At 44.7% G+C, this 27,181-nt stretch overlaps 1 protein-coding gene across 2 annotated transcripts in view; it reads left to right on the top strand.

Annotated features, from left to right (window-relative positions):
- Positions 1-27,181, top strand: part of LOC115081935 (carcinoembryonic antigen-related cell adhesion molecule 1-like) — a 130,889-nt gene that overhangs the window by 9,685 nt on the left and 94,023 nt on the right. For both annotated transcript variants that reach the window (XM_029586182.1, XM_029586183.1), the window contains exons 2-4: positions 744-858; positions 8,323-8,676; positions 16,568-16,921. In XM_029586182.1, the coding sequence (XP_029442042.1) occupies positions 744-858; positions 8,323-8,676; positions 16,568-16,921 (823 nt within the window). The remainder of the gene's footprint in view (positions 1-743; positions 859-8,322; positions 8,677-16,567; positions 16,922-27,181) is intronic.

Below are 27,181 nucleotides of genomic sequence, written 5' to 3'. Positions count from 1 at the left end.
CGTTGTGACGGTTATCTAACTTAACGACGGTATAGAAACGTTTTTAAATAAATAAATAAATAAATAATGCCTGTGTATCGCTCCATGGTGAGACCGCACCTTCAATACTGTATACAATTCTGGTCGCAGAATCTCAAAAAAGATATAGTTGCGATGGAGAAGGTATAGAGAAGGGCAACCAAAATGATAAAGGGTATGGAACAACTCCCCTATGAGGAAAGGCTGAAGAGGTTAGGGCTGTTCAGCTTGGAGAAGCGAAGACTGAGGGGGGATATGATAGAGGTCTGTAAAATCATGAGAGGTCTTGAACGAGTAGATGTGAATCGGTTATTTACACTTTCGGATAACAGAAAGACTAGGGAGCACTCCATGAAGTTAGCAAGTAGCACATTTAAGACTAATTGGAGAAAATTCTTTTTCACTCAACACACAAATAAGCTCTGGAATTTGTTGCCAGAGGATGTGGTTAGTGCAGTTAGTGTAGCTGGGTTCAAAAAAGGTTTGGATACCTTCTTGGAGAAGTCCATTAACTGCTATTAATAAAGTTGACTTAGGTAATGGCCTCTGCTATTACTGGCATCAGTAGCATGGGATCTTCTTGGTGTTTTGGTTCTTGCCAGATTCTTGTGGCCTGGTTTGGCCTCTGTTGGAAACAGGATGCTGGACTTGATGGACCCTTGATCTGACCCAGCATGGCAATTTCTTATGTTCTTATGTTCTTATGTCCTTCACTTCCTTTGCAGACAGAAATCCTTGCTTCAACGTGTCCGGCTACAAACTCTCCCTTCTCCAGAGACCAGCAGATGGCGTTTGTGTTCTGCAAGGGGGATTGTGCAATCAGGGGCTTTATCCTCACAGGTAATGAGGCCAATAAAGCAATAAGGGACTGATTGGGCAGGGTTTTTCTCCACAGTTAAAGCACCCCAGGGAACTGACATGAAAATAATATTTTCAGCAACTTAATAGAATCATTTATGATGGAGACTGAAGCTTTTAAAATCATGGAGATTGATTTGGAGATTGATTTGAACACCAGCATCTAGATTATATCTTTCCCATAGATCGAATTTACCTGCTGGAAATGGCAGAATCGGTTAGTCAGAGATTAGAAATCTTTGGACATATGTATGAGCTCAAAATTGGAAAAGAGGGGAAAACCTAGAGGCCAAAATTAAAAGTGCTTTTAGTACTAGATAGCCAGACAAATAGGATTTACCCGGCTATGTAGCGGCTTCTGAATACCCAGTTATGTTCAGCAGCCGCTAGATAATTGGATAAGTCACTTTTCTAAATAGCCAGATGTTGTGGGCAAGTAGTGGGCGGATCGAGACAGTACTACTTAGCTGGGTAAGTTATCCAGCTACCTAGCGATATTCAGCATTAGGTAGATAACTTATCTGGGTTAGACTTACTCAATAGTAGGTCTAAACTTAGATAAGACTATCCGCCTAAGTAGCATTTACTGTGGGGATATTAAGCAGCCTAGCATTGCTGCCAAAATCCCTAAGGTAGCTAAACATGTCTACCCGGCTTACTTAGAAATAGGTTTAAATGTTGAATATCTACCTTACTATATAATTCAAAATATATAGGACCTGCTAGGGAGAGCCCTCTCCCTAGCAGGTCCGTTACTTTGGAATAAACTACCCACCTCCCTCCGCCAAGAAACCTGCCCAAAAATATTCAGGCAAAACCTGAAGACTTGGTTCTTCAAACACTCATACACCTAACATACACACAGTCACTAGCACCCCCCCCTCTCCTATTCCTAACCCCCCTCCTCCCTCCCCCCCCTTCCTTTCCACCTCCTATCCACCCCCTTTCCACTTTACTTCTCCCTTGCATCCCGAAAAGTGAATTTATCAGGACAGCATATTGTATATAAGAACATTTTATTCCCAAACACGTGTATATATACCTCCTACAAATGTTAATATCCTCCCTATTTATCAGAATTTCTCTGCCCCCCCGTTTAGATAACCTCAATCATGTATCCCACTTAGTTAATTATTACTTGTATAATCTATTCTGTTATTTGTATGTTTTTACTGTTCCTCATATAATTATGTGATAATTGTAAAGCCTGTTGCTCAGTTCTGTTCTCTGTAAACCGACGAGATGTTCCCAACGTTCGTCGGTATATAAAAGATAATAAATAAATAAATAAATATAAAAATTACTTTAAAGGAAGAAAATATCCAGAAATCTTTATGAACAGAATAGAAAGGAAGTTCATAGAAACAATGTTTGTAATAAAATATTTTCAGAAAAAGACAAGTTGTGGGTTGTTCAGGTTTTTTTTTTCTACTTAGCAAATAACTCCACTGCCTGTTCAAAGTTATTATTATTTACTGACATTTGATCTGAGATATCACATTGGTTTACATTCAGGTACTGTAGGTATTTCTCTATCCCCAGAGGGCTTACCAATCTAAGGCCTAGATTTATCAAAATGCGGTAAGTACCGCATGTGATAGCAAAAGGGGCATGTTTTATGCTAATAACCTGTGCGAAGAGCTAAGTTAGCACAAATTGTGATACCATTTTCAGATTCTGTGATAAGTGCCAGACCTATTTCCTGCATTCAACCACACAGAGAGAGAGAGAGAGAGAGAGAGAGAGAGAGAGAGAGAGAGAGAGAGAGAGACTGGCCATGGTGTCATTCCCATAGGTAGGTATTTGTATCCCTATGGTAGGCCCACTTAGTAACTCGAGGTGGGGTTTAGGTAAAAGTGTAGGGGGTTAGGGGCCACTTTGACAATCTACGTGACACCTACGAACAGAACAGTGGTCTCGTGAAGATTTGATGACCTTTGGAGTGAGGAAACTCACTCCAAGATGAGATTTGGGCAATGTTCTCTCCACCTAGCTTGATGTTACCCAGGTAGAGAGTCCATCAAGCTAGGTTGAGAGAAAATTGCCCAAATCACATCTTGGAGTGAGTTTCCTCACTCCAAAGGTCATCAAATCTTCACGAGACCACTGTTCTGTTCGTAGGTGTCACGTAGCATGTCAAAGTGGCCCCTAACCCCCTACACACTTTTACCTAAACCCCACCTTGAGTTACTAGGTGGGCCTACCATAGGGATACAAATACCTCCCTATGGGAATGACATCATGGCCAGGCTCTCTCTCTCCTCAAATAGGCCTTACAGGAAACAAAATCAGCTGTGCAATAGCTCTTCACAGACAGGCTAACCCAGCCCACTCTCCACCCCTAACTCCTCCTATTTTCAGAATTTGCATAGCACCATACAATATGGTGCTATCGCATGCGTTAATGGGGCTTTTCGCATGCGATAAGCCCTTAAAGCATGCGAAAATGCCTTATCGCATTTTGATAAATGACCCCCTAAGTTTTGTACCTGAGACAATGGAGGGTAAAGTGACTTGCCCAAGGTCACAAGGAGCAACAGAAGGACTTGAACCCTGGTCAGAAGCCCATTGCTCTAACCACTAGGCTATTCCTCCTCCCCCCCCAATAAAAATGGGCTGCAACCTCGTAGTTCAGCTGAAGCCAAACACTTGATGTCTTTTTCAAACGTCAAAGTAATATTTTGAGGGGATTGCAACCAGCAGTGCGTCAAGCTTGGTGGACTCCCTGCTGCATTCACGTCAATGTAACGCCAGCTCAGCCATGGGAGCCAGAATGACAACAAGCCATGGATCCTTCCAATAGTGCTCACCACACTCCAATATAACAGCAGAGATAAAACTGATCAAAACTCAGCAAGAAAAATAGAAATCAACTGCAAATGTTTCTAGAAACAAGCCCCCTGGAATTTATCCTCTTGCATGTGAAAGTCTTGTCAAACACTATGCTGCATTTACTAGGGATGTGCAGAGCAAAAGTTTAAGTTCATATGTCCATAAGTCGAAAGGGGGTCCCATTTGCGGTCAATATGGACATATGGAGAATTCCATAATTTGAGTCTATGTCCATACGTGCAAATAAAAATTTAAACCCCTCACCCTCCTTAATCCCCCCCCCCAAGACTTACCACAACTCCCTGGTGATCCAGCGAGGAGTGAGGACGCCATTTCTGAAATCCTTTGCGAGGAGCACGTGACGTCGGCGCCACGTGATTCCCCGCGGCGTCACGTGATTCCCCGCGTCACGTGATTCCCCGCGGGTTCGCACCGGGACGCTCGTTCGGCCCAAAAGGAACTTTTGGCCAGCTTGGGGGGATTAAGGAAGGTGAGGGGTTTAAATTTTTATTTTGGATCAACAATCGCGATTTCCAACGTATTCAACATAGCTATGTTGAATACGTTGGAAATCCGATCATTTTCGCCTCATCACTTTTTTAAGTTAAAAAAAAAAAAAAAGTAGCGTTTTACATTAAGTTCAAAACGAATGCACACCCCTAGCATTTACCCCTACCAATCTTTATTGATCTTTTCCTAAAATATTTTCTACCCCGGATCCCCTTCCTATATTAGGGACTCTGCAGGGCTCAGTGTCCAATTAGAAAGACCAAATGTAAACGATAACCACACTGGACACCGAAGCATGATAGATGAATATTCCACAAAAGAGGGTTTGTTAATTATATTCACATTTTTCTTTTACCTCTACCTCCATATGTAGCCCCTGTGCTAAGGGACTCCTCAATAAGACACAGAGTGCACTCTAAAGACTGGGGCTACAAATATTTATTTTAAAACAATTTCTATTCAGCACAGTTGTTCTGTTGTGGAACCCACCAATCGAACATACTTGGTGGGTTCCACAATAGAAGAGAACACCATGCAGAGCAGACTGGATGGGCTATTTGGTCTTTATCTTGGTCCTTTACTATGTTAGTATGTTACTATGTCTTAAATCTCTCTTCTGAGTGCAGTGTTCTCTGTAGTGGGGAAGTATTACCTGGTGGGTCCTAGATATTAATTATCTATCTCTTAATAATGCTGATGATGAAGCTAGGCACAGTAACTTTACTGTTAAAAAATTGAAATATGGAAAACGGTACTTTCCACCATCCGGGTACTGAAACCTGTGGTCCATTTTTTAGGCTCCCTTCCCTTCCTTATCCTTGAACTGAATATGAAGCTTCCTTGTATCACTTGTACTCTGAGCATTCCCTTCCCTTAAGTCTCCTCCTGGACTTCATCCTCTTTCGTATGATACAAGCACTTGCAGGCCAATGCAATAACAGGCGCTCAGGACAGCACGCCGCTAAACGCACAGTGGGACACGCATTTTGGATACGTTAGACTTATGCCTGATGCAAAACATGCATCCAAACCAGCGCATAGCTAATAGTGCTCATCACATGTAAATTCCTACGTGGCCAATGAGCCCATTGAGCCCAGGAGTCGGCGCTATGGCACGCGATCAAGGGCTCAACCAAAAATCAAAACTCGTGCTTTCTGTGGTTCCTCCTGTTAGCATCATCATGATATAAAGTAGGAAGAACCACAGAAATAGTATCATGGAAAAAATTAAAGTCTTGAAAAAAATTTCTGAACACCCAATATACACATACAATATACACGGTGCAGGCCATGTGTACCATGCGAATATATTGTGCCAGCAGAAGGAGAAAATGGATGCTCGTATTGAACATCCGTTTTCCTAACCTGCACTGACAGCCATGTCTCCTGGGTGCCTGATGCCGAGGAGACGGTAGGGACGCACAATTTCCCCTAGCACCTCCTTTTTTACATGGCAGCTCATTACCCTATTGCATCGCACGCCAGGGAGAGGTGGGTGGGCATGTGTTAGGAAAGCGGGCGCTCTATCACAAATGCCCGTTTTTCGCATGCCAATATTGCATCGGCCTGCTGGTAGGTGACTTGCCTCTCCTCTTTCCAGCCAGACCTTGGAAGCAGTTGGGTAGCCACAACTTCTCCCTCACTTGCTGGTCGAGCAATTTGATCCCCTGGATTAGTGGGAATGCACAGCTAAACAAACAGCTCCTCCCCCACACCAACTGGGGAGGAAGGGGAGATGGAAACTTCCTCTCAAAAGCAAAATCAGTCTCTCAGAAAAGACACCAAAAAATCTCTTGGGAAGAAAGCTACTACTCAGTCAATGCGAGTTTAAGATTCAAAACTTCTACGGCTCCTTACCCTAAAGCTTGGGGTCTAACTTCTACAAATTAACAGGAACTGAACAGAAAAGCTCTTTTACTTCTCAAACTTAAAACTCAAAATCCACACAGACCATTAGGGGCACCTGCTTTTATACCAGGAGGATCAGCCCATGGCAGCAGCCTGGCGTGTGGGTGCTGTAGCAGACATGGTGCATTCCTCTCTCTATGCATTCAAGTGGACTCACATAGCAACCAGAAATGCTGCATGTGCAGAGTGGGTCTCCTTGTGAAATCACTGCTTTCTTGATAGAATTAGTGGATCTAGCACTCACTCAGAGTGTCAGGGGGTCGCAATGCTTCGGAGATCACTGCCATGGCACTACCATGCCAGTCCATCTGTCAAAGCACTGTGCGGTAAATGCAAGACAGTGTTTGACAAGGGCAACATTTTGGTGGTTTTAATTCCCATATGGAAGGGGATAAATGACAGCGGTCTTCTTTAGAGGTTTGTTATAGAAGTTATTACACTTCAGTTATATTTTTCTTTATTTATTCTATAGACATTTAGATTGATTCTCCTGATCTCAGCTTTTGTGTGACAGTTTGGTGAGCACTGTCAGCAAGCTCCTTCTCATTACCATTTTAGGCCACTAGATGGGGCTGGCACTAGAGCATGCCCTGCTAAATACAGCGCATACTCCAACCAAGTTAACAGCTCGAGGGTTCAAATCTGGTCACTTTTTCTATAGCATTATGGTGCCAGGAGCACCAGCCTCAGTGTTACAGTGCTGTGAAAGCTGTCACCATTAAAATCTTCAGTCTTGTGGTTGTTGTTTATATGCTGTGGCCACATTGTGGTGACTGCAGCACGAAGTCTGGCAAGCTCACCGTGTTAAAGATTTTAGTTCTCCTATTCAAGAGAACGTATTACGTGGGGTTTTATTTAGGAGTTTGCACATAGAAACTACACTTGATTCTATTGTTTTTCTCTCATTTTCTTTTTCTAATTTTTGTTTCATGGACATGGTGATTGATCACCTTTTTCTGCCCTGCTGCTTGTTTGGGGTTACTAGTTGCTTCCCTTGTTTGGTTCTTTTGAAAGCTGAACAAAAAACAGAATCAGAAGGTACAAACCTGTCCAAGTATTACAAAATTCTGCAGCCAAACTTTTGTTAAGGGGTCATCAGCGGGATCACGCCTCGCCCTTACTGAGGGGTTTGAATTGGCTTCCCATAGAACAAAGACTGAAATTAATGATTTGAAAGCCAGTTCATAAGTTGGCTATGGGATTGCTCCATACAGTTTATCAAATCTATATATTCCTTATGTTCCCTCACAATCGCTGCAGCCTGTTAGCCAACGATTGCTAACTATTCCAACCATAAAACCAACCTACTAGGCTAGAACCCAAAACAGAGCCTTCTCAGCTATTGGGCAAGCAACGTGGAACGCTTCACCCACTGATCTTAGAACGAGGTCTGATCTAAAGGCCTTTCGCAAACATCCGAAGGCGCATCCTTATAGTGAAACTTTTCATTGATGAAAATTATATTTAGGTTAAACGTGCTGTATAGATTTGGCTGGGAGGTTTATATTGTATGTATTCATTCTGTGCTTGTTTTTAATTTATGATTGTTCATTTGGAATCTGCCCAGCACAAAGTCTTTTGTTATGAGCGGGCTAGAAATTTTTGTAAATCAAACAAATAAATAAATTAAAAGTTAGTTGTGTCTGAGGTGTACAATAGGGTTGCACAATCAAAAAAATTGTTTTGTTTAATTTCTTGTTTATTTCAGGCCATTTTTTTACATTTATATAGCTTCATAAGTAGCCTACTTTTTTCTTTTAATGAGCATTATTTGTGAATGGCATGCATAAAATGCATTTATTGCACAATATTTGTAGAGTACACACTAAACTGCTTTAGTGCATATTACTAGTATACAAAAAATGAAATTTAAATTACATTTTTGGGTTTTTTTCTCTCATTTCATTTCCAAATGATATGAAAAACATAGGACACGTCGTTGGCATTTCCTTTCTTATTTCAAATGACTGCACATCCCTAATGTATACAGAGAGAGAACACAGAGAGAAACAGCTGAATAGTGTCACGTTTTTCTTAGCCCGCCTGCTGGACTTAGTAGGGGATATTGAGGAGGGGTGGGTTGTGATTATTTTGTAGAAAAGCAGGACTGTTTGGAGGATCCTTTATGTGCGGATAAATGTTTCTCCTTGTTCTGTGACTGTTTCTAAACTCTTCCTTTTTCGCTTTTACTTTCAGTGTATCTGGGGTTATGGAGCCAGCAGATTTCTGCCCAGATATCTATTTTCTCAGTGCCAGAGACCCCAGTGGTGGGAGATGATGTCCTGTTGTCTGTCAGATTCACTAGGGATATCTGGCGCTTCACCTGGTACAAAAGGAATGACTATAGGATTGATTGGATCCTTTACTATGATCCAGCTTTTCATCCCACTATGAGAATTAATCCCTCATATGAAGGTTGGCTGAGGGGGTTTCCAAACAGTTCCATGGAAATCTCAAGAGTAAATACAGGTGACAGCGGAAGTTACACCGTGGTTATAGAAACAGAATCACAAGACCTATTTATAATGACAATCACTATACGAGTTTCTGGTAAGTGTTCTTGCACTAATTATAGATATACTGCACCCCTCCCCATTTCCAATCTCATTTATCTTACTTGTTATATTAATCTTCTGTCATTCTGAAGAGGGAATCCTCATCATAGTAATACACAGTACTGCCTAGGATTTGGGGATATTCCTGGAAACTAGCCGGTAGCAGATTTAAAATAAATTGGAGGAAACATCTTTCTCCTCAACACAAGATCAAGCTGTGGAATTTGTTGCCAGAGGATGAGGTCACAGCATCTTACCTAGCGGGGTTTAATAAGGGACTGGACAAGCTCCATGAGGCAAAGTCCACAAAACAGGTGATTCCAGGAAGCCCAATTCTTTTCACTGGGAACAAACAGCAAGAAATTGGATTACATATTGAGATGGGCTACTGTCAGTGATGGGATGCTGGGCTCGATGGACCTGCAATCTGACCCAGCATGCAACTTCTTATGTTCTTACTTATGCTGGCATTACCCAGCACGGACACCTGGTCCCTGTGTCATTACTGATCATATTAATACCCGGCCCTGACACCTGCTCCCTGTGTCATTACTGATCATAGTAACACCCGGCACTGACACCTGCTCCCTGTGTCATTACTGATCATAGTAACACCCGGCACTGACACCTGCTCCCTGTGTCATTACTGATCATAGTAACACCCGGCACTGACACCTGCTCCCTGTGTCATTACTGATCATAGTAACACCAGGCACTGACACCTGCTCCCTGTGTCATTACTGATCATAGTAACACCCGGCACTGACACCTGCTCCCTGTGTCATTACTGATCATAGTAACACTTGGCACTGACACCTGCTCCCTGTGCATTACTGATCATAGTAACACCCGGCACTGACACCTGCTCCCTGTGCATTACTGATCATAGTAACACCTGGTACTGACACCTGCTCCCTGTGTCATTACTGATCATAGTGACACCCGGCACTGACACCTGCTCCCTGTGCCATTACTGATCACAGTAACACCCGGCACTGACACCTGCTCCCTGTGTCATTACTGATCACAGTAACACCTGGTACTGACACCTGCTCCCTGTGTCATTACTGATCATAGTGACACCCGGCACTGACACCTGCTCCCTGTGCCATTACTGATCACAGTAACACCCGGCACTGACACCTGCTCCCTGTGTCATTACTGATCACAGTAACAGCTGGCACTGACACCTGCTACCTGTGCATTACTGATCATAGTAACACCCGGCACTGACACCTGCTCCCTGTGCCATTACTGATCATAGTGACACCCGGCACTGACACCTGCTCCCTGTGTCATTACTGATCATAGTAACACCCGGCACTGACACCTGCTCCCTGTGCCATTACTGATCATAGTAACACCCGGCACTGACACCTGCTCCCTGTGTCATTACTGATCATAATAATACCCGGCACTGACCTGCTCCTTGTGCCATTACTGATCATAGTGACAAGCGGCACCGACACCTGCTCCCTGTGTCATTACTGATCCTAGTAACACCCGGCACTAACACCTGCTCCCTGTGCCATTACTGATCATAGTAACACCCGGCACTTACACCTGCTCCCTGTGCCATTACTGATCATAGTAACACCCGGCACTGACACCTGCTCCCTGTACCATTTCTGATCAAACTGACACCTGGCACTGAAACTGTTGTGTTGGAGGTGGACCCTTGGGCTGAGCTGTGGTTGACGCAACCCGTAGGCAAGGTCCCCACCGTCAGCAGGTGGAATGGGCTGAAGCTAGAGGCCACTGGAACTTCACCTATACCAGCCCACATTCCCCTCGGGTTGAGTCTTTGAGTGCCAGGACGGACAGGACTTAGGCGGGCCGCGAGGTTAGTTGGAGATAGTAGGTGGTACAGCCCAGAGACAGCAGCCGGTAGATGGCGTAGTTCTATCCCAGACGGGATTCAGTACGGGAACTCGGGCATCAGGGAACAAGGAGGGACTGAAGGTGCCTGAGCAATGAAAGGCCTGAGCCTTCGTAATAACATGGCTTTTAAAACAAGCATTTTACAAAGAGATGGGTGAAAAGAGCGAAACTAGTCAGGAAAAGACAGAAAGGTACCGACACACAGTACTTAGGACTTTACAGTAGATTAGTCTATAAACTCTACACCACAATAAGCATAAATATAATACTATGTGTAATAAAACTACCTGAGTAAGTACCTTGGTACATCTGGTCATGATCTACTTCGCTAAATGACTATGTCTAATGATATATTGTAACTGAACCTTTAATGGCACCTGTTAGAATGTACTATAGTACACTTTTACCGACATTAAATATGTGCCTACACGTAAACCATTGCGATGGTATTTAACTTAGCAACGGTATAGAAAAGTTTTTAAATAAATAAATAAATAAATCCATCCATGTCCAGAGGATAGGGACGGAGGCATCACTGATAGACAAGAGTGAAGGCTGGCGGCCAGTGGAAGTTGTAGCAAGCAACAAAGAACTCTGGACTCAGAAAAGTCTATAACATAGTCGTGCATAGCAATGGTCAGGGCACGGAGAAGGCAGGCGAAGTCAATCGTAGCAATGGTCAAATTCGGGAAGTCAATCAAACACTGAGATGAGACGAACACAGGAACAGGAACCAGGAGCTATGGAGAATCAGGAACACAGAGCAAGGCAGACCTTTTGCAAAGGCAACGTTATGGAGCGAGACCTGAGCTTTTATACACTGAAGGATCTGACGTCAGCATCCGGGTCCAGGGCCAGGTTCCTGCCGCGGGAACCTCAAAGGAATCACTGATGGGCGCGACAGGGAGCCGGAGACAGGAATCTGTTTAAAAAGGTGAGAGGGCCGCGCTGCGGGACTGCTGTGGGCGGTGCGCGTAACAGCACCCCCCCCCCCCCCTTTACGCCCCTCTTCTGGAAGTCAAGGTTTGCCCGGATGGGCGTTAGCCAAACTCTCTATTACCTTTTGCTGTTCTGTCTTTCGCTGGGCCAGGCCAGGGATGGCCTGAATCACCAAGACCTGTGCTGGGTCCATGGGCTTGGCAATCTGTTAGGATTTGTAGGTATGTGGGCCCCTGGGCTGAGGTGAGAATTGGAACTGCCCACAGGGAGGAGCCCTGTGAGCCTCACCATTGGGAGGCGAGGTCTCAGTGACGACAGACACAGCTATAGGTTAGAGTTTTATTAAGAGAGAGAGAGGCACTGCCCGAGGAGCGAGGAGTGCAGGAGAAAGTCTCAGAGTCTGTGCAGTGGGGTATACCCAGAGGGGATATCGCTGTAGTAAAGACACAGCAATGGTCCGCAGAGCGGGGTACACCGATGAGGGTTCCTCACTAGAGATGATACTGGGCACATTTAAAACTAATCGGAGAACATTCTTTTTTACTCAACGCACAATTAAACTCTGGAATTTGTTGCCAGAGGATGGGGTTAGTGCAGTTAGTAGAGCCGTGTTTAAAAAAGGATTGGATAAGTTCTTGGAGGAGAAGTCCATTACCTGCTATTAAGTTCACCTAAAGAATAGTCACTGCCATTAGCAATGGTAACATGGAATAGACATAGTTTTTGGGTACTTGCCAGGTTCTTATGGCCTGGCTTGGCCACTGTTGGAAGCAGGATGCTGGGCTTGATGGACCCTTGGTCTGACCCAGTATGGCATTTTCTTATGTTCTTATGGTAGTGGTCCACAGCGCGGGGTACACCGATGAGGGTTCCTCACTAGAGATGGTACGGTAGTGGTCCGCAGCGCGGGGTACACCGATGAGGGTTCCACACTAGAGATGGTATGGTAGTGGTCTGCAGCGTGGGGTACACCGATGAGGGTTCTTCATTAGAGATGGTACAGTAAATGTCTGCAGAGTGGAGGTACTCACAGAAGCGAGAACGTGACAGGTAGCTCCCCAAGGCAATAGGCCCTCCGCGGATCGGATAGCCAGAGATGAGGAAAGTACCTCCGAGGAGCGGGTACCCAGAGCGTCTCACACCGAGGAAGCAGCAACAGGAATGGAAAGTCTGTAGTGAGCGAAGCGGAATCAGCAATGAGGGAACGCGTTACCAAGTCGTCGGTAGGCAGGGCCAGCCAGTTTAAATGTCCTGGTGGAATGACATCATCGGGAGGGGACGCCCCCAAGGTTCCTGCCATGATATGCTTAAGACTGGCTCATACGCGCGCCTAAGGGATTCTGAGGGCAAGATGGCAGTTGTCAGCGTCCGTGCCGTCCAGGGAGGGCTGGGAGTGGTAGGCAGGCCGGCCATAGCTGGCGGAGGCTGCAAGTCTTCCCAACGGAGTCAATGCTGTGTAAAAAGAGGTGAGCAAGAGCAGTCGCAGCTGTCTGCGACTGAAAGGCGTAACAGTAGGAGGAACCACAGAAAATAGTATCGTGGAAAAAAATAAAGTCTTGAAAAAAATTTCTGAACACCCAATATACACATACAATATATACGGTGCAGGCCATGTGTACCATGTGAATATATTGTGCCAGCAGCTGGAGAAAATGGATGCTCGTATTGAACATCCGTTTTCCTAACCTGCACTGACAGCCATGTTTCCTGGGTGCCTGATTCTGAGGAGGCGGTAGGGACGCCCAATTTCCCCTAGCACCTCCTTTTTTACATGGCAGCTCATTACCCTATTGCATCGCGTGCCTGGCAGAGGTGGGTGGGCACGTGTTAGGAAAGCAGGCGCTCTATCACGAATGCCGGTTTTTCGCGTGCCAATATTGCATCGACCTGCTGGTAGGTGACTTGCCTCTCCTCTTTCCAGCCAGATCTTGGAACCAGTTGGGTAACCACCACTTCTCCCTCACCTGGTGGTCGAGCAATTTGATCCCCTGGATTAGTGGAAATGCTCAGCTAAACAAACAGCTCCTCCCCCACACCAACTGGGGAGGAAATAAGAAATAAGAAAATGCCATACTGGGTCAGACCAAGGGTCCATCAAGCCCAGCATCCTGTTTCCAACAGTGGCCAATCCAGGCCATAAGAACCTGGCAAGTACCCAAAAACTAAGTCTATTCCATGTAACCATTGCTAATGGCAGTGGCTATTCTCTAAGTGAACTTAATAGCAGGTAATGGACTTCTCCTCCAAGAACTTATCCAATCCTTTTTAAACACAGCTATACTAACTGCACTAACCACATTCGCTGGCAACAAATTCCAGAGTTTAATTGTGCGTTGAGTAAAAAAGAACTTTCTCTGATTAGTTTTAAATGTGCCCCATGCTAACTTCATGGAGTGCCCCTTAGTCTTTCTACTATCCGAAAGAGTAAATAACCGATTCACATCTACCCGTTCTAGACCTCTCATGATTTTAAACACCTCTATCATATCCCCCCTCAGTCATCTCTTCTCCAAACTGAAAAGTCCTAACCTCTTTAGTCTTTCCTCATAGGGGAGTTGTTCCATTCCCCTTATCATTTTGGGAATGGGGAGATGGAAACTTCCTCTCAAAAGCAAAAACAGTATCTCATAAAAGACACTCAAAAATCTCTTGGGAAGAAAGCTACTACTCAGTCGATGCGAATTTAAGATTCAAAACGTCTACGGCTCCTTACCCTAAAGCTTGGGGTCCAACTTCTACAAATTAACAGGAACTGAACAGAAAAGCTCTTTTACTTCTGAAAAGTAAACTCAAAATCCACACAGACCATTAGGGCCACCTGCTTTTATACCAGGAGGATCAGCCCATGGCAGCAGCCTGGCATGTGGATGCTGTAGCAGACGTGGTGCATTCCTCTCTCTATGCATTCAAGTGGACTGACACAGCAACCCAGAAATGCTGCATGTGCAGAGTGGGACTCCTTGTGAAATCACTGCTTTCTTGATGGAATTAGCGGATCTAGCACTCACTCAGAATGTCAAGGGAGGGGGGGGGGGTCGCAGTGCTTTGGAGATCACTGCCATGGCACTATCATGCCAGTCCTTCTGTCATAGCACCGTGCGGTAAATGCAAGACTGTTTGACAAGTGCAACATTTTGGTGGTTTTAATTCCCATATGCAATGGGATAAATGACAGCGGTCTTCTTTAGAGGCTTGTTATGGAAGTTATTACACTTCAGTTATATTTTTATTTATTTATTCTATAGACATTTAGATTGATTCTCATGATCTCAGCTTTTGACTGACAGTTTGGTGAACACTGTCAGCAAGCTCCTTGTCATTACCACTTTTGGCCACTAGATGGGGCTGGCGCTACAGCATGCCCTGCTAAATACACCTCAAAGTCCAACCAAGTGAACAACATGAGGGTTCAAATCCCTTCCTGAGAAAATTTCTAGTAGGTTTTTTGTTTTTTTTTAGGATTAGAACAAAACTGGATTCTGCAGCTGGACTCTGTGTCCCCTGCTAGTTTAATTTGGATTGGTCACTTAACTATAGCATTATGAAAAGCCGGGAGCATCAGCCTCACTGTTACAGTGCTGTGAAAGTTGTCAGCAATAAAAACTTCAGTCTTGTGGATGTTGTTTATTTGCTGTGGCCACGTTGTGGTGAATACAGCACAAAGTCTGGCAAGCTCACCGTGATAAAGATTTTAGCTCTCCTATTCAAGAGAACGTATTACATGGGGTTTTATTTAGGGGTTTGCACATAGAAACTACACCTGATTCTATTTTTTTTTCTCTCATTTTCTTTTTCTAATTTTTGTTTCATGGACATGGTGATTGATCACCTTTTTCTGCCCTGCTGCTTGTTTGGGGTTACTCGTTGCTTCCCTTGTTTGGTTCTTTTGAAAGCTGAACAAAAAACAGAACCAGAAGGTACAAACTGGTCCAAGTATTACAAAATTCTGCAGCCAAACGTTTGTTAGGGGGTCATCAGCGGGATCACGCCTCGCCCTTACTGAGGGATTTGTATTGGCTTCCCATAGAACAAAGACTGAAATTAATGATTTGAAATCCGGTTCATAAGTTGGTTATGGGATTGCTCCTTACAGTTTATCAAATCTATGTATTCCTTATGTTCCCTCACCTTCGCTGCAGCCTGTTAGCCAACGATTGCTAACTATTCCAACAATAAAACCGACCTACTAGGCTAGAACCCAAAACAGAGCCTTCTCAACTATTGGGCGAGCAACGTGGAATGCTTCACCCACTGATCTTAGAACGACTGCTGATTTAAAGGCCTTTCACAAACATCCGAAGGCGCATCCTTATAGTGAAACTTTTCATTGCTGAAAATAATATTTAGGTTAAATGTGCTGTATAGATTTGGCTGGGGGTTTTATATTGTATGTATTCATTCTATGCTTGCTTGTTTCTAATTTATGATTGTTCATTTGGAATCTGCCCAGCACAAAGTTTTTTGTTACGAGGGGGCTGGAAATTTTTGTAAATCAAATAAATAAATAAATAAATAAAAAGTTAGTTGTGTCTGAGGTGTACAATAGGGTTGCACAATGAAAGAATAAATTGTTTTGTTTTATTTCAGGTCATTTTTTTACATTTATGTAGCATCATATGTAGCCTACTTTTTTCTTTTAATGAGCATTATTTGTGAATGGCATGCATGAAATGCGTTTATTGCACAATATTTGTGAAGAGTGCACACTAAACTGCTTTCGTACACATTACTAGTATGCAAAAAATGAAATTTAAATTACATTTTGGGGGTTTTCTTCCTCTCATTTCATTTCCAAATGATATGAAAAACATAGGAAATGCCAACGACATGTCCTTTCTCATTTCAAATGACTGCACATCCCTAATGTATACAGAGAGAGAGCACAGGGAGAACAAGCTGAATAGTGTCACGTTTTTCTTAGCCCTCCTGCTGGATGTAGTAGGGGATATTGAGGAGGGGTGGGTTGTGATTTTTTGTAGAAAAGCAGGACTGTTAGGCGGATCCTTTGTGTTTCTCCTTATTCTGTGACTGTTTCTAAACTCTTCCATTTTCTCTTTTTCTTTCAGCGTATCTGGCTTTATGGAGCCATCAGATTTCTGCCCAGATAGCTATTTTCTCAGTGCCAGAAACCCCAGTGGTGGGAGATGATGTCCTGCTCTCTGTCAGATTCACTAGGGATATCTGGCGCTTCTCCTGGTACAAAAGAGAGGACTATATGAATGGTGCGATCCTCGATTATGGGTCAGCTTTTCATCCTAGTATGATAATTAATCCCTCTTATGAAGGTCGGATGAGGGCATTTCCAAACAGTTCCATGGAAATCTCAAGAGTAAATACAAGTGACAGCGGACGTTACATCGTGGAAATACAAACAAAATCAGGAGACGACTTTGCAATGACCATCACTCTAACAGTTTCTGGTGAGTGCTCTTGCACTAATTACATATATACACTGCACCCCTCCCCATCTCCAGTCTCATTCAGTCTTACATTTTATATTAATCTTCTGTCATTCTGAAGAGGGAATCCTCATCATAGTAATACACAGTACTGGCTAGGCTTAGGAGATATTCCTGGAAAACTAGTCGGTAGCAGATTTAAAATAAATTGGAGGAAACATTTTTCCCCTGAACACATGATCAAGCTGTGGAATTTGATGCCAGAGGATGAGGTCACAGCATCTCACCTAGCGGGGTTTAATAAGGGACTGGACAAGTTCCATGAGGAAAAGTCCACAACACAGGTGATTCCAGGAAGCCCAATACTTTTCACAGGGAACAAAAAGTAAGAAATTGGACTACATATTGAGATGGGCTACTGTCAGTGATGGGATGCTGGGCTCGATGGACCTGCATTCTGACCCAGCATGCAACTTCTTATGTTCTTACTTATGCTGGCATTACCCAGAACGTACACCTGCTCCCTGTGCATTACTGATCATAGTAACACCGGGCACTGACACCTGCTCGCTGTGGGGTAGATTTTCAAAAAGCGCGAATAGGCCTACTTTTGTTTGCGCATCAGACTCAAGCAAAAGTACGCCTGATTTTAGTAGATACGCGCGGAGCCGCGCGTATCCACTAAAATCCTGGATCGGCGCGCGCAAGGCTATTGATTTTGTATAGCCGGCGCGCGCCGAGCCGCGCTGCCTACCCCCGTTCCCTCCAAGGCCGCTCCGAAATCGGAGCGGCCTCGGAGGGAACGTTCCTTTGCCCTCCCCTCACCTTCCCCTCCCTAACCCCCCGCCCGGCCCTGTCTAAACCCCTCCCTTACCTTTGTTGGGGGATTTACGCCTCCCAGAGGGAGGCGTAAATCCCCGCGCGCCAGCGGGCCTCCTGCGCGCCGGGCCGCGACCTGGGGGCGGGTACGGAGGGCGCGGCCACACCCCCGGACCGCCCCGGGCCGTAGCCACGCCCCCGTACCCGCCCCCAAAACGCTGCCGACACGCCCCCGAAACGCCCCCCCTCGGAGAACCCCGGGACTTACGCGAGTCCCGGGGCTCTGCGCGCGCCGGGAGGCCTATGTAAAATAGGCTTCCCGGCGCGCAGGGCCCTGCTCGCGTAAATCCGCCTGGTTTTGGGCGGATTTACGCGAGCAGGGCTCTGAAAATCCGCCCCTGTGTCATTACTGATCATTTATTTATTTATTATTTATTTATTTAAAAACGTTTCTATACCGTCGCTAAGTCATGTACCATCGCAACGGTTTACAAATAGGCACAAAATAAGGTATATATAGGTAGTTTATCGTACATTCTAACAAGTGCCAATTAAGAACGGTTACAACAACATTAATAAAATCAAATTTTTGGGTAGTGGTGGATTAGTCGAGGAAAGTTATTGAGATGCTTTATTTCGGTTTACTTCTTAACTGTGTTATGTATTTATCATATTGTGATGTCATTTATTCTTAGCTGCGCTTTCCTGTATTTTTCATTTTCCTTCTCCACCCCACTGTTTCTTTTGGAAAGGCTTGCTTATAGAGCCATGTCTTTAAGGTTTTCTTAAAGGATTTGATATCACTCTGTAGTCTGAGTTCAGTGGGCATTGTGTTCCATAGAAAGGGCTCAGCCAGTGATAAAGCCCTTTCTCTTACTTGGGTTAGTTTTGCCGATTTTACTGTAGGGATTGTTAGTAGTGCCTTGTTAACTGAACGAAGGTTCCTTTGTGGGACATGGACTCGTAGGGCTGCATTTAGCCAGTCGGCTTCTTTATCATATATTAATTTGTGTATGGTGCATAAGGCTTTGTACTTTATCCTGTATTCCAGAGCTTTCCAAACTGTGTGTCGGGACACGTTAGTGTGTCGCCTGCAGTGTGCAGGTGTGTCGCGCAAGCCCGGTCAACTCTGATGCGAGTTTGGGCTTTTTTTTTCCTAGAGATTCATTTTTTTTTTTCAGTTTATGGGTTGCTTATTATTGGGTGATTTTTGCTGTCAATCGCGTTTTTTTGGGGGGCTTGGTGGGTGGAACGAGCCCAGCCATCCTTGCATTGGCTGCTGCTGCCGATGAGGCCTGGCCATGAGGAGTCCTGACTGCAAGCAGCAGTGTCTGGTGATCATGGAAGGGAGTGAAGCACTTAACTGGCAACAATCAAAAAGACGAGGTACATGAGTGTGGGGGCCAGACATGTGCTTGAGGGGGAGAGATATGAGTGTATGGGGGCCAGACATGTGCTGGGGGGAGGAGAGAGATGAGTGTGTGGGGGACAATGTTTTATTATTGTTTCTCAAATTATAACAATAACATGAATCTTGGAATATATATTTTTAATATAAATTTAAGGTTTTCATACGATAGGTTGTGTCGTGAAACATTTTATTTATGTATATATTTAAGGAAACATACATAAATTGTCGAAATATGTTTCGTTCATTTAACCTTTAACCTCTGGTTTACTAGTAGACTGAATTACCGTGTCGTGAAATTATGTTTGTCTAAAAAGTGTGTCACCAACATGAAAAGTTTGGAAAGCTCTGCTGTATTCGATTGGTAACCAATGTAGTTCTGCTAAGGTTTCTATTATATGGTCCCTTCTTTTTTTTCCTGTTAGTATTCTGGCTGCAGTATTTTGCAGTATTTGAAGTGGTCTTATTGATGAGCTGGGGAGTCCTAGTAAGAGTGCATTGCAGTAATCAGTACTGGAGAAAACAAGTGTTTGTAGAATTGTTCTGAAGTGGGCAGGTGTGAGTAATAGTTTCAATCTTTTAAGGATCATGAGTTTTGCGTAACTTTCCCTTACTTTTATGGATATGTGTTGTTTTAGATTGATTTCTGGATCCATTATTACTCCCAGATTTCTCACTTTTTTGGCTAGTTCTATTTTCTGGTTATTTCCTAGAGTTATTGGGGTTTTGATGATTTCAGTATGTCTTCTTTCAAGGTGTAGGAATTCTGTTTTATCAATGTTAATAACCAGTTCCATTTGGGTTAGTAGCTGTTTTATTATGTCAAGATACATGTTTGCTAGCCCTAGTGTTTTTTCAATTGTGTCATCTATTGGTAGAATTAACTAAATGTCATCAGCGTAAATGTAATGAATTATCCCTAGTCCTGCCAGTAGATGACATAGAGGCAGCATGTATATATTAAAAAGAGGGTGGCAGACAGAGCTGAACCCTGGGGTACTCTGGTTTCGAGTTTAAGTTTTTTTGAAAGAGTGTTTTTTATCTGGACTTGGAAGAACCTATTGCTGAGGTAAGATTTGAACCAGTTAATCGTTTTGTCACATAATCCAATTTCTTCTAGTCTTTTAAGTAATGTTTGGTGGTTTACCGTATCAAATGCTGCGGATAAGTCTAGCATTATAAGGATGTAGTGTTTGCTGTTATCAAAACCTCTTAAGATGTTGTCATTAATGAGAGAAGTAATGTCTCGGTGCTGTAGTGTTTACGGAGGGTAGTGTTTACGGAGGGTAGTGTTTGCGAAGGGTACAGTATGTTGTTACCGTCTAGGTCAGACCTGGGCAAGGGGCGGCCCGCGGGCCGAATCCGGCCCGCCCACTACTGAGAGCAGACAGAGAATGAGGCACGCTGCCTTCCCTTGCAGAGCGAGCATCCGGTGGGGGGGAGGGAGTGACTCGAGCGAAGGCACGCTGCCCGATTGGCCGGTGCTGGGCAAGGCATGCCCAGCACCAGCCAATCGGACAGGAGCTGAGACCAGGGCCGGTGGAAGCACTGGCGCCTAGCATTAGGGGGCGCCGAGCCGCTGGTGGCCGATAAGAAGGCTCATACAGCCGCCGAAGATCGGCCACGGCCAGAAAAAAAAAAAGGTCGCTCTAAGCCTGCAAATACTCCTCCTCCTTCCTGCCCCCGTGCCCCGGAAGAAAAATGTTGCCGGAGCCACGCGGGCAGGAAGGGGGAGGAGCATCAGCCGCGTGCAGAAGAGGAGCATCAGCCGCATGCCGGAAGGAAGAGGAGCATCAGCCGCGTGCCGGTAGGAAGAGGAGCAGCGCTTACGGGCCGCCGGCCCGAGAAGACCAGGGCCGCTGCAGAGCCCAACCTGCAGCGACCCGTGAAGAGGAGGCCCAGAGGTGAGAGAGAGGGCTGAGGGTGTGTGTGTGCGCGTGTATGAGATGAGTTGAGAGACTGTGTGTGGGAGTGAGGACCTGAATGTTTGCAGAGACAGCATGTGAGAGCCTGTATGTGTGTGAGAGAGAGAGACAGCATGTGGGAGTGAGAGAGAGCCTGTGTGTGTGAGTCAGACAGCATGTGCCAGTGAGAGACTGTGTGTATGAATGATTGTATGAGAGAGAGCATGTGAGAGTGCGAGCCTGTGTGTCTGTGTGAGAGAGAGAGAAGGCATGTGAGAATGAGAACCTGACTGTGATTTTGAGGGAAGAAGACAGATGGAGAGAAAAGAAATAGAAAAAGAGACAATATAAAAGAAATTGGCAAAAAAAATAAGAAAGGAAAGGTGGAAAAAAAAAATCCTGTGACCAACCGATTAGAAAACTAAGATCAGACAGCAAAGTAAAAAAAAACAAACCAATTACTTTTTACTGATTGGCACATGTAATCTTTGGGAATGTGCAAGAGTAGCACTTTCTCTATGCGGATCTCACAATGTAGGAGATCAGCACGGAGGAAGTGGAAGCCCACGGGTCCTGCAGAGAGGAGGCAGCAGAATGGGCTTCAGTGCCAGTAGCAGCAATCAGTGCCTCCCCAATAGCCATGCAGCAGCAGTGACAGTGGCAGCAGAGGAATGAGAGAGGCTCTGAGGTTGCTGGCAAAAGAAAGAGAGGGGGGTCTGCCTTTAGTGTGTGCATGTGTATGAATGGGAGTCTGCCTGGGGGTGTACGTGTGTGAATGCATGTGTGCCTGCCTGAGGGTGTGTCTGTGTAGGAGAATGAATGGGTGTCTTCCTGGGGTTTGTATGTGTGAGAATAGGTGCCTGCCTGTGTGTGATGCATGTGTGTGTGTAAATGAATTGGTGCCTGCCTGGGTGTCTGTGTGTGTGAGAATGAATGTGTGCATGCCTGGGGGATGGTGAAGGAGTGGTGTGAAAATGAATGGGAGCCTGCCTGCGGGTCAGTGTGAGAATGATTGGGAGCTTGCCTGGGTGTATGTGTTTGTGTGTATGTGAGGGAGCCAGTGAGAGTGAGAGCGAGAGCATGAGTGTGTATGAGAAAATCCAGGGGAGTAAGAGTGTGTGGGGGAGAGTGTGTGTTGGGGGAGAGAGTGTCTTACACCTGAGAGTGTGTCAGTGTCTGTGAGAGCGAGAGGTTATGGTGGGTATAAGAGCATGAATGTGTATATATGTGACAGTGTATGTGTGAGAGAGAATGGACATGTGAGTATGTGTGAGAGAGAGAGGATAACCTCCTAATCCTCGACAATATCAGGGTGACTGGAAATCAAGAGCTTCCATGCCTTTTTTAAAATCCTTATTAGTTTTAATTATTGGGAGTTATTTGATATATGTGCTGTTTTGAAATATTTTATTGGTGTTTGGGAAATTGTAAAAAATGTATATGATTTTAATTAATAGAAATTCTATTTATCAGTAGTTTTAAAATATTCTTTTATTAGTATGGTTTTACTATTATAACTGATGCTTTATGTTTCTTGATTTTATTGTTTTATGAGGAATGGTGGCTCTGTTTTTCCATTATTAATACACAGAGTCTGGCTTCTTGGGGTTTCCATTTCAGTTTTTTCTAATTTGTGCTCCTTTATTTTGTATTCTGTATTTGGTGAGAGTCTGTTTCTGCTCTGTATGTGTGACCATGATGAGAGATTCTGCTAGCATAGGGATCTATAGCAATCTGGTTTGTTTGTTTCCTCAGTAGGTGGTGTATTGGTATTCTAGGACCCAGTGTAATATTTACCCTTGCTTATTCACTGGTAGGGTTATTGTTTGAGTCCTTGGTGTTATTACTGTTATGTTATGATGGGATTGCAGTATAGATTTTGAGTGTCTTTTTTGCGGGGTTTTGTGTTAGTTCACAATGTGCCTGGCAGTGGAAGGTGTTTCTGCTGCTGTTACTGTGAGGTGACATCAGAATTTGAAAATATCTTTTAGTAGGATGAGCTGTAAGGGAAACATTCAAGATGTGATGTTAGTTTTTTAAACACTGTAAAAGTTGACAATTTTCTAAAGTGAACAATCACAAGTTCATTAAAGTTCATCATCTCATAATTAAATAATGATATAATTAGGTCCTCCATATTTTCATTGAATCTTTGTATTTAACTTACTGTTTGTTTATGAAGGGATAGTATATATACACTATATACAGTATTGGGTAGAACTGAGTTAATTCTATTAGTCCGGCCCTCTAAAACCATCCCAATTTCTCATGCGGCCCCATGGGAAAATTAATTGCCCACCCCTGGTCTAGGTGTTTGGCTAACTGTTTTTGCACTGCTTTCTCTATTAATTTGGCTATTAATGGGAGGTTTGAGACTGGGCAGTAGTTATTGAGAATTAGGGGGGTCACTGTTTTTCTTTTTGATTATTGGTTTTATGATTGCCCCTTTCAGTATGTCTGGCATTATTCCTTCTGTTAGGGATAGGTTTATGATATTAGTTAAAATTGGGGCTACTACCTTGGTGATCTTTTGTATTTCTGTTGTGGGTATAGTATCAATCATGTGGGGGGCGGGGTTTGTATTTTTTTTTATCATTGACTACTTCTAGTTGTGATATTTCTACAAATGCTGACCATGGGTTGACATCTCTCTTTTGCATTGTGTTCGCTTGTTTGGTGTTATTTGGGAGCTTATTTCTTAAGTTTGATATTTTATCACTAAAGAATTGGGCTATATCATTACATTTTGTTTCAGGTATGCTTTGAGGTGATTCTTGCTTGTCAGTTGTAAGATTTTTTACTATCGTGAAGAGGGTCCTTGGGTTATTGGCGAATTTTTCTATTTTGTTACTATAGTATTCTTTTTTAGTATTCAAGATTAGTTGTTTGTAGTAAGCTAGGTGTTTCCTGAATTTAGTTAGGTTTTCAATTGTTTTGTTTTTTCTCCAGGTTTTTTCGAATTTTCTGAGTTTTCTTTTTGCATCCTTTATTTTTACATTATGCCATTGGTTATTTTGTTTTGATTCTTTGATATGTAATGTTTTAATCGGGTTTACCTCATTGGCTATTTTTTCTGTTGATTCTAACCAACGATCTGTAGCTAGGCAACAGTCTGTAGGTGGTATGTGGGTTAGTTCTTCTTCTAATTTGTCCTTTAGTTCCTCGCAGTTATAGGGTGTTCGATATTTAAGTTCTATGGGGATCTGTTTTAGTATGGTCTGAGGGTGAAGAATTTTAATGTTTGATTGAATAAGGAAATGGTCAGACCAAGGGATTTGTGTATAGCTAGTTGCTAGGTGTTCTAGGTATTTATTGTTTATGAAAGTTAGGTCGAGAGAGTGTCCGGCTCTGTGTGTTGGTTTATCTGTAATTACTGTGAACTCAAGTGCTGTCATGGCATCCATTAAGGTTTGGCAAGTGTTAGATAGGGGATGGGTATCCATGTGTAGACTAAAATCACCTAACACTATAGTTCAGTGGTTCTCAACCTGTGGGTCGCGACCCCGGCGGGGGTCGAACGACCAAAACACAGAGGTCGCCTAAAGCAGGGGTCCCCAACCACCGGTCCGCGGACCAGTACCGGGCCGTTGGGGTTTTTTGCCGGTCCGCGGCACCGCGGCTGCTGCGGGGAGGCGGGGCAAAGCTGGAGACCTGCCTCCTCCAACCCCAAAAGGGAAGAGACATGGCCCAAAAAGCTAGCGCGTTGCCAGGGCCGGCGAAAGCACTAGGCGGTCGCCTAGGGCGCCAGCTTTCCGGAGGCGGCACTGCCCCGGTAAAATTAAGAGAGCCGCGCTCAGCCGCTGCCCCGGTAAAATGAAAAGAGCTGCATTAAGCCGCCGCCCCCCCGATAAAAATAAAAGAGCCGCTGCCGGCAGCCCGCCCCAAAAGACCCATCTGACCTCCCCCAGCGGTTCACATGCTCCCGGTCTCTCCCGCTGCTCTTCCTTCCCTGCTGCCGTTGCCGCTGGGCTATCAGCACATTCAAGCCCAGCGGGAACGGCAGCAGTGCAAAAAAAAAAAAAAAAGCTGTGGCATACGCGGCTGCCCTTTTCTTCCTCCCGCCCCCCCCCCCCAACCTGGAACAGGAAGTGATGCGCGGGAAGGAGAAAGAGTGGTGCCGCATGAAAAAAATAGCGGCGACAGCAGCATCGGCCCCCGAGCAATTGAAGCAGCCGGTAATCGGGAAAGGAGTCAGCAGCATGAGCCTCCCGCGGCCGATGGGATTCTTCCTTTTTGGCCTGCGGGGGCTGGAGGAGGCTGCAGCAGCTACCATTTGGGGGGGGGGGGCAGAGGAAGTGAGTGAGAGAAAGAGAGAGAAGCAGCCAGCCTGCCTGTGTGTGATCGAGAGCATGTGTGTGTGATTGAGAGAAACTGGTCAGAGAGCTGATGTATGTGTATATGTGAGAGAGACAATGAAAGTGACTGCTCAAGGAGATGACTGATGTGTGAGAGTGTGAGACAGTCAGGGATGTGACTTATGTGTGTGTGTATGAAAGAGAGAAAAAGCATGGAAGTGAGAACTCTGGGTATGTGAGAAAGCATGGGAGTAAGAAGCCTGGTGTTGTGGGGGTGTATGTGAAAGAAAGCATTGGAGTGAGAAGCCTGATTATGTGAGAGAGCATGGGAGTGGGAAGCCTGTGTGTGTGCGCATGTATGAGAGAGAGACTGGTTGGTAAAGTGACGGTGTGACTGGTGTGTATGTGAATGTGAGAGAGAGAGAGAATGTGATTCAGGGAATGAGAAGCCTGTGCACCTGGAGAGCGAGCATGGAAATGAGAGAGAGACTGGTGTATGTGTGTGTGTGTGTAACAGAGAGAAAGTGATTATGGGAATGAGAAGTCTGTGCATGAAGAGAGTGAGCATGGGAGTGAGAACCTGGGTATGTGTGAGACACAGCATGGGAGGGAGAAGCCTGTATATGTAAGACAGAACAGGTGACTGGTGTGCGTTTGTGTGTATGTGATAGAGAGAAAGAAAGTGATTATGGGAATGAGAAGCCTGTGCATGTGAAGAGTGAGCATGGGAGTGAGAAAGCTGGGAGTGTGTGAGATACAGCATGGGAGTGAGAAGCCTGTATATCTGAAAGAGAACATGGGAGTGGGAAGCCTGTGTATGTGTATGCATGAGAGAGATCAGGTGACTGGTGTGTGTGTTTGTGTATGTGTGTGAGAGAAAGAAAGTGATTATGGGAATGAGAAGCCTGTGCATGTGGAGAGAACAAGCATGAGAGTGAGAGACTGGTGAGTGTGTGTGAGAAAGAGAAAGTGATTAAGAGAGTGAGAAGCCCATATATGTAAGTGGAACCCGGGAGTGGGAAGCCTGTGTGTGTATGGCATGAGAGAAACTGTTCAGGAAGGTGACTGGTGTGTTTGTCAAAGACTGTTTGGGAGATGATTGGTGTGTGAGAGACAGAAACTGGTCATGGGGGCATGACTGATATGGTGTGTGTGTGAGAGACATGGGCCTTAAGGAAGAGGACCATGAGTATAGAGCTTAGCCACTACTGCTGCTTCTGGTGTGTACTACAGCCTGCATGGAAGAGGAGTAAGAGAGCTGCTGGAGGGGGTAAGTAAAGATGGCTTTTTAAGTTTATTTTTCTTGATTGACTCTCATTTTAATTATTTAATATTATGTGATGTGTCTGCTTTTTTTGTTTGAGCAACAAGTATAGCTTTGGTTTATGTTTATTTTATTTATTTTTATTTATTTATAAAAGTTTCTATACCGTCGATAAGACAAATCATCTCAATGGTTTACATGGCATAAAATGTCAAATAAGTGTTCTGTTATAAATACAGACTTCGTTATTTTCATTAATGCACAATGTAAGTTAATTGTGTGTGGAGGCGGGGGGGGGGGGGGGGGCGGCGGCATAGCTGACGTTTCGCCTAGGGTGCCTAATACCCTTGCACCGGCCCTGCGCGTCACAGTGACGTATGTCGCTGGAGCCGCGCAGGCAGGAAGGAGGTGTATCAGCCACTGCAGGTGCTCCTCCTACTTCCTTCCTGCCCGCCCTGCCCCGGAAGACAAATGTTGCCGGAGCCGCACGGGGAGGAAGGAGGAGGTGCGTCAGTCGCGTGGGTAGAAGAGGAGCTTCAGCCACGTGCAGAAGAGGAGCAGCGGGGTCGGGAAGACTAGGGCCGCTGCAGA

The sequence above is a fragment of the Rhinatrema bivittatum genome, unplaced genomic scaffold (assembly GCF_901001135.1).
Source record: "Rhinatrema bivittatum unplaced genomic scaffold, aRhiBiv1.1, whole genome shotgun sequence".
Classification (NCBI taxonomy): domain Eukaryota; kingdom Metazoa; phylum Chordata; class Amphibia; order Gymnophiona; family Rhinatrematidae; genus Rhinatrema; species Rhinatrema bivittatum.
Note: the sequence above shows the minus strand (reverse complement) of the source record. Positions and strands in the feature narration are given on the sequence as shown.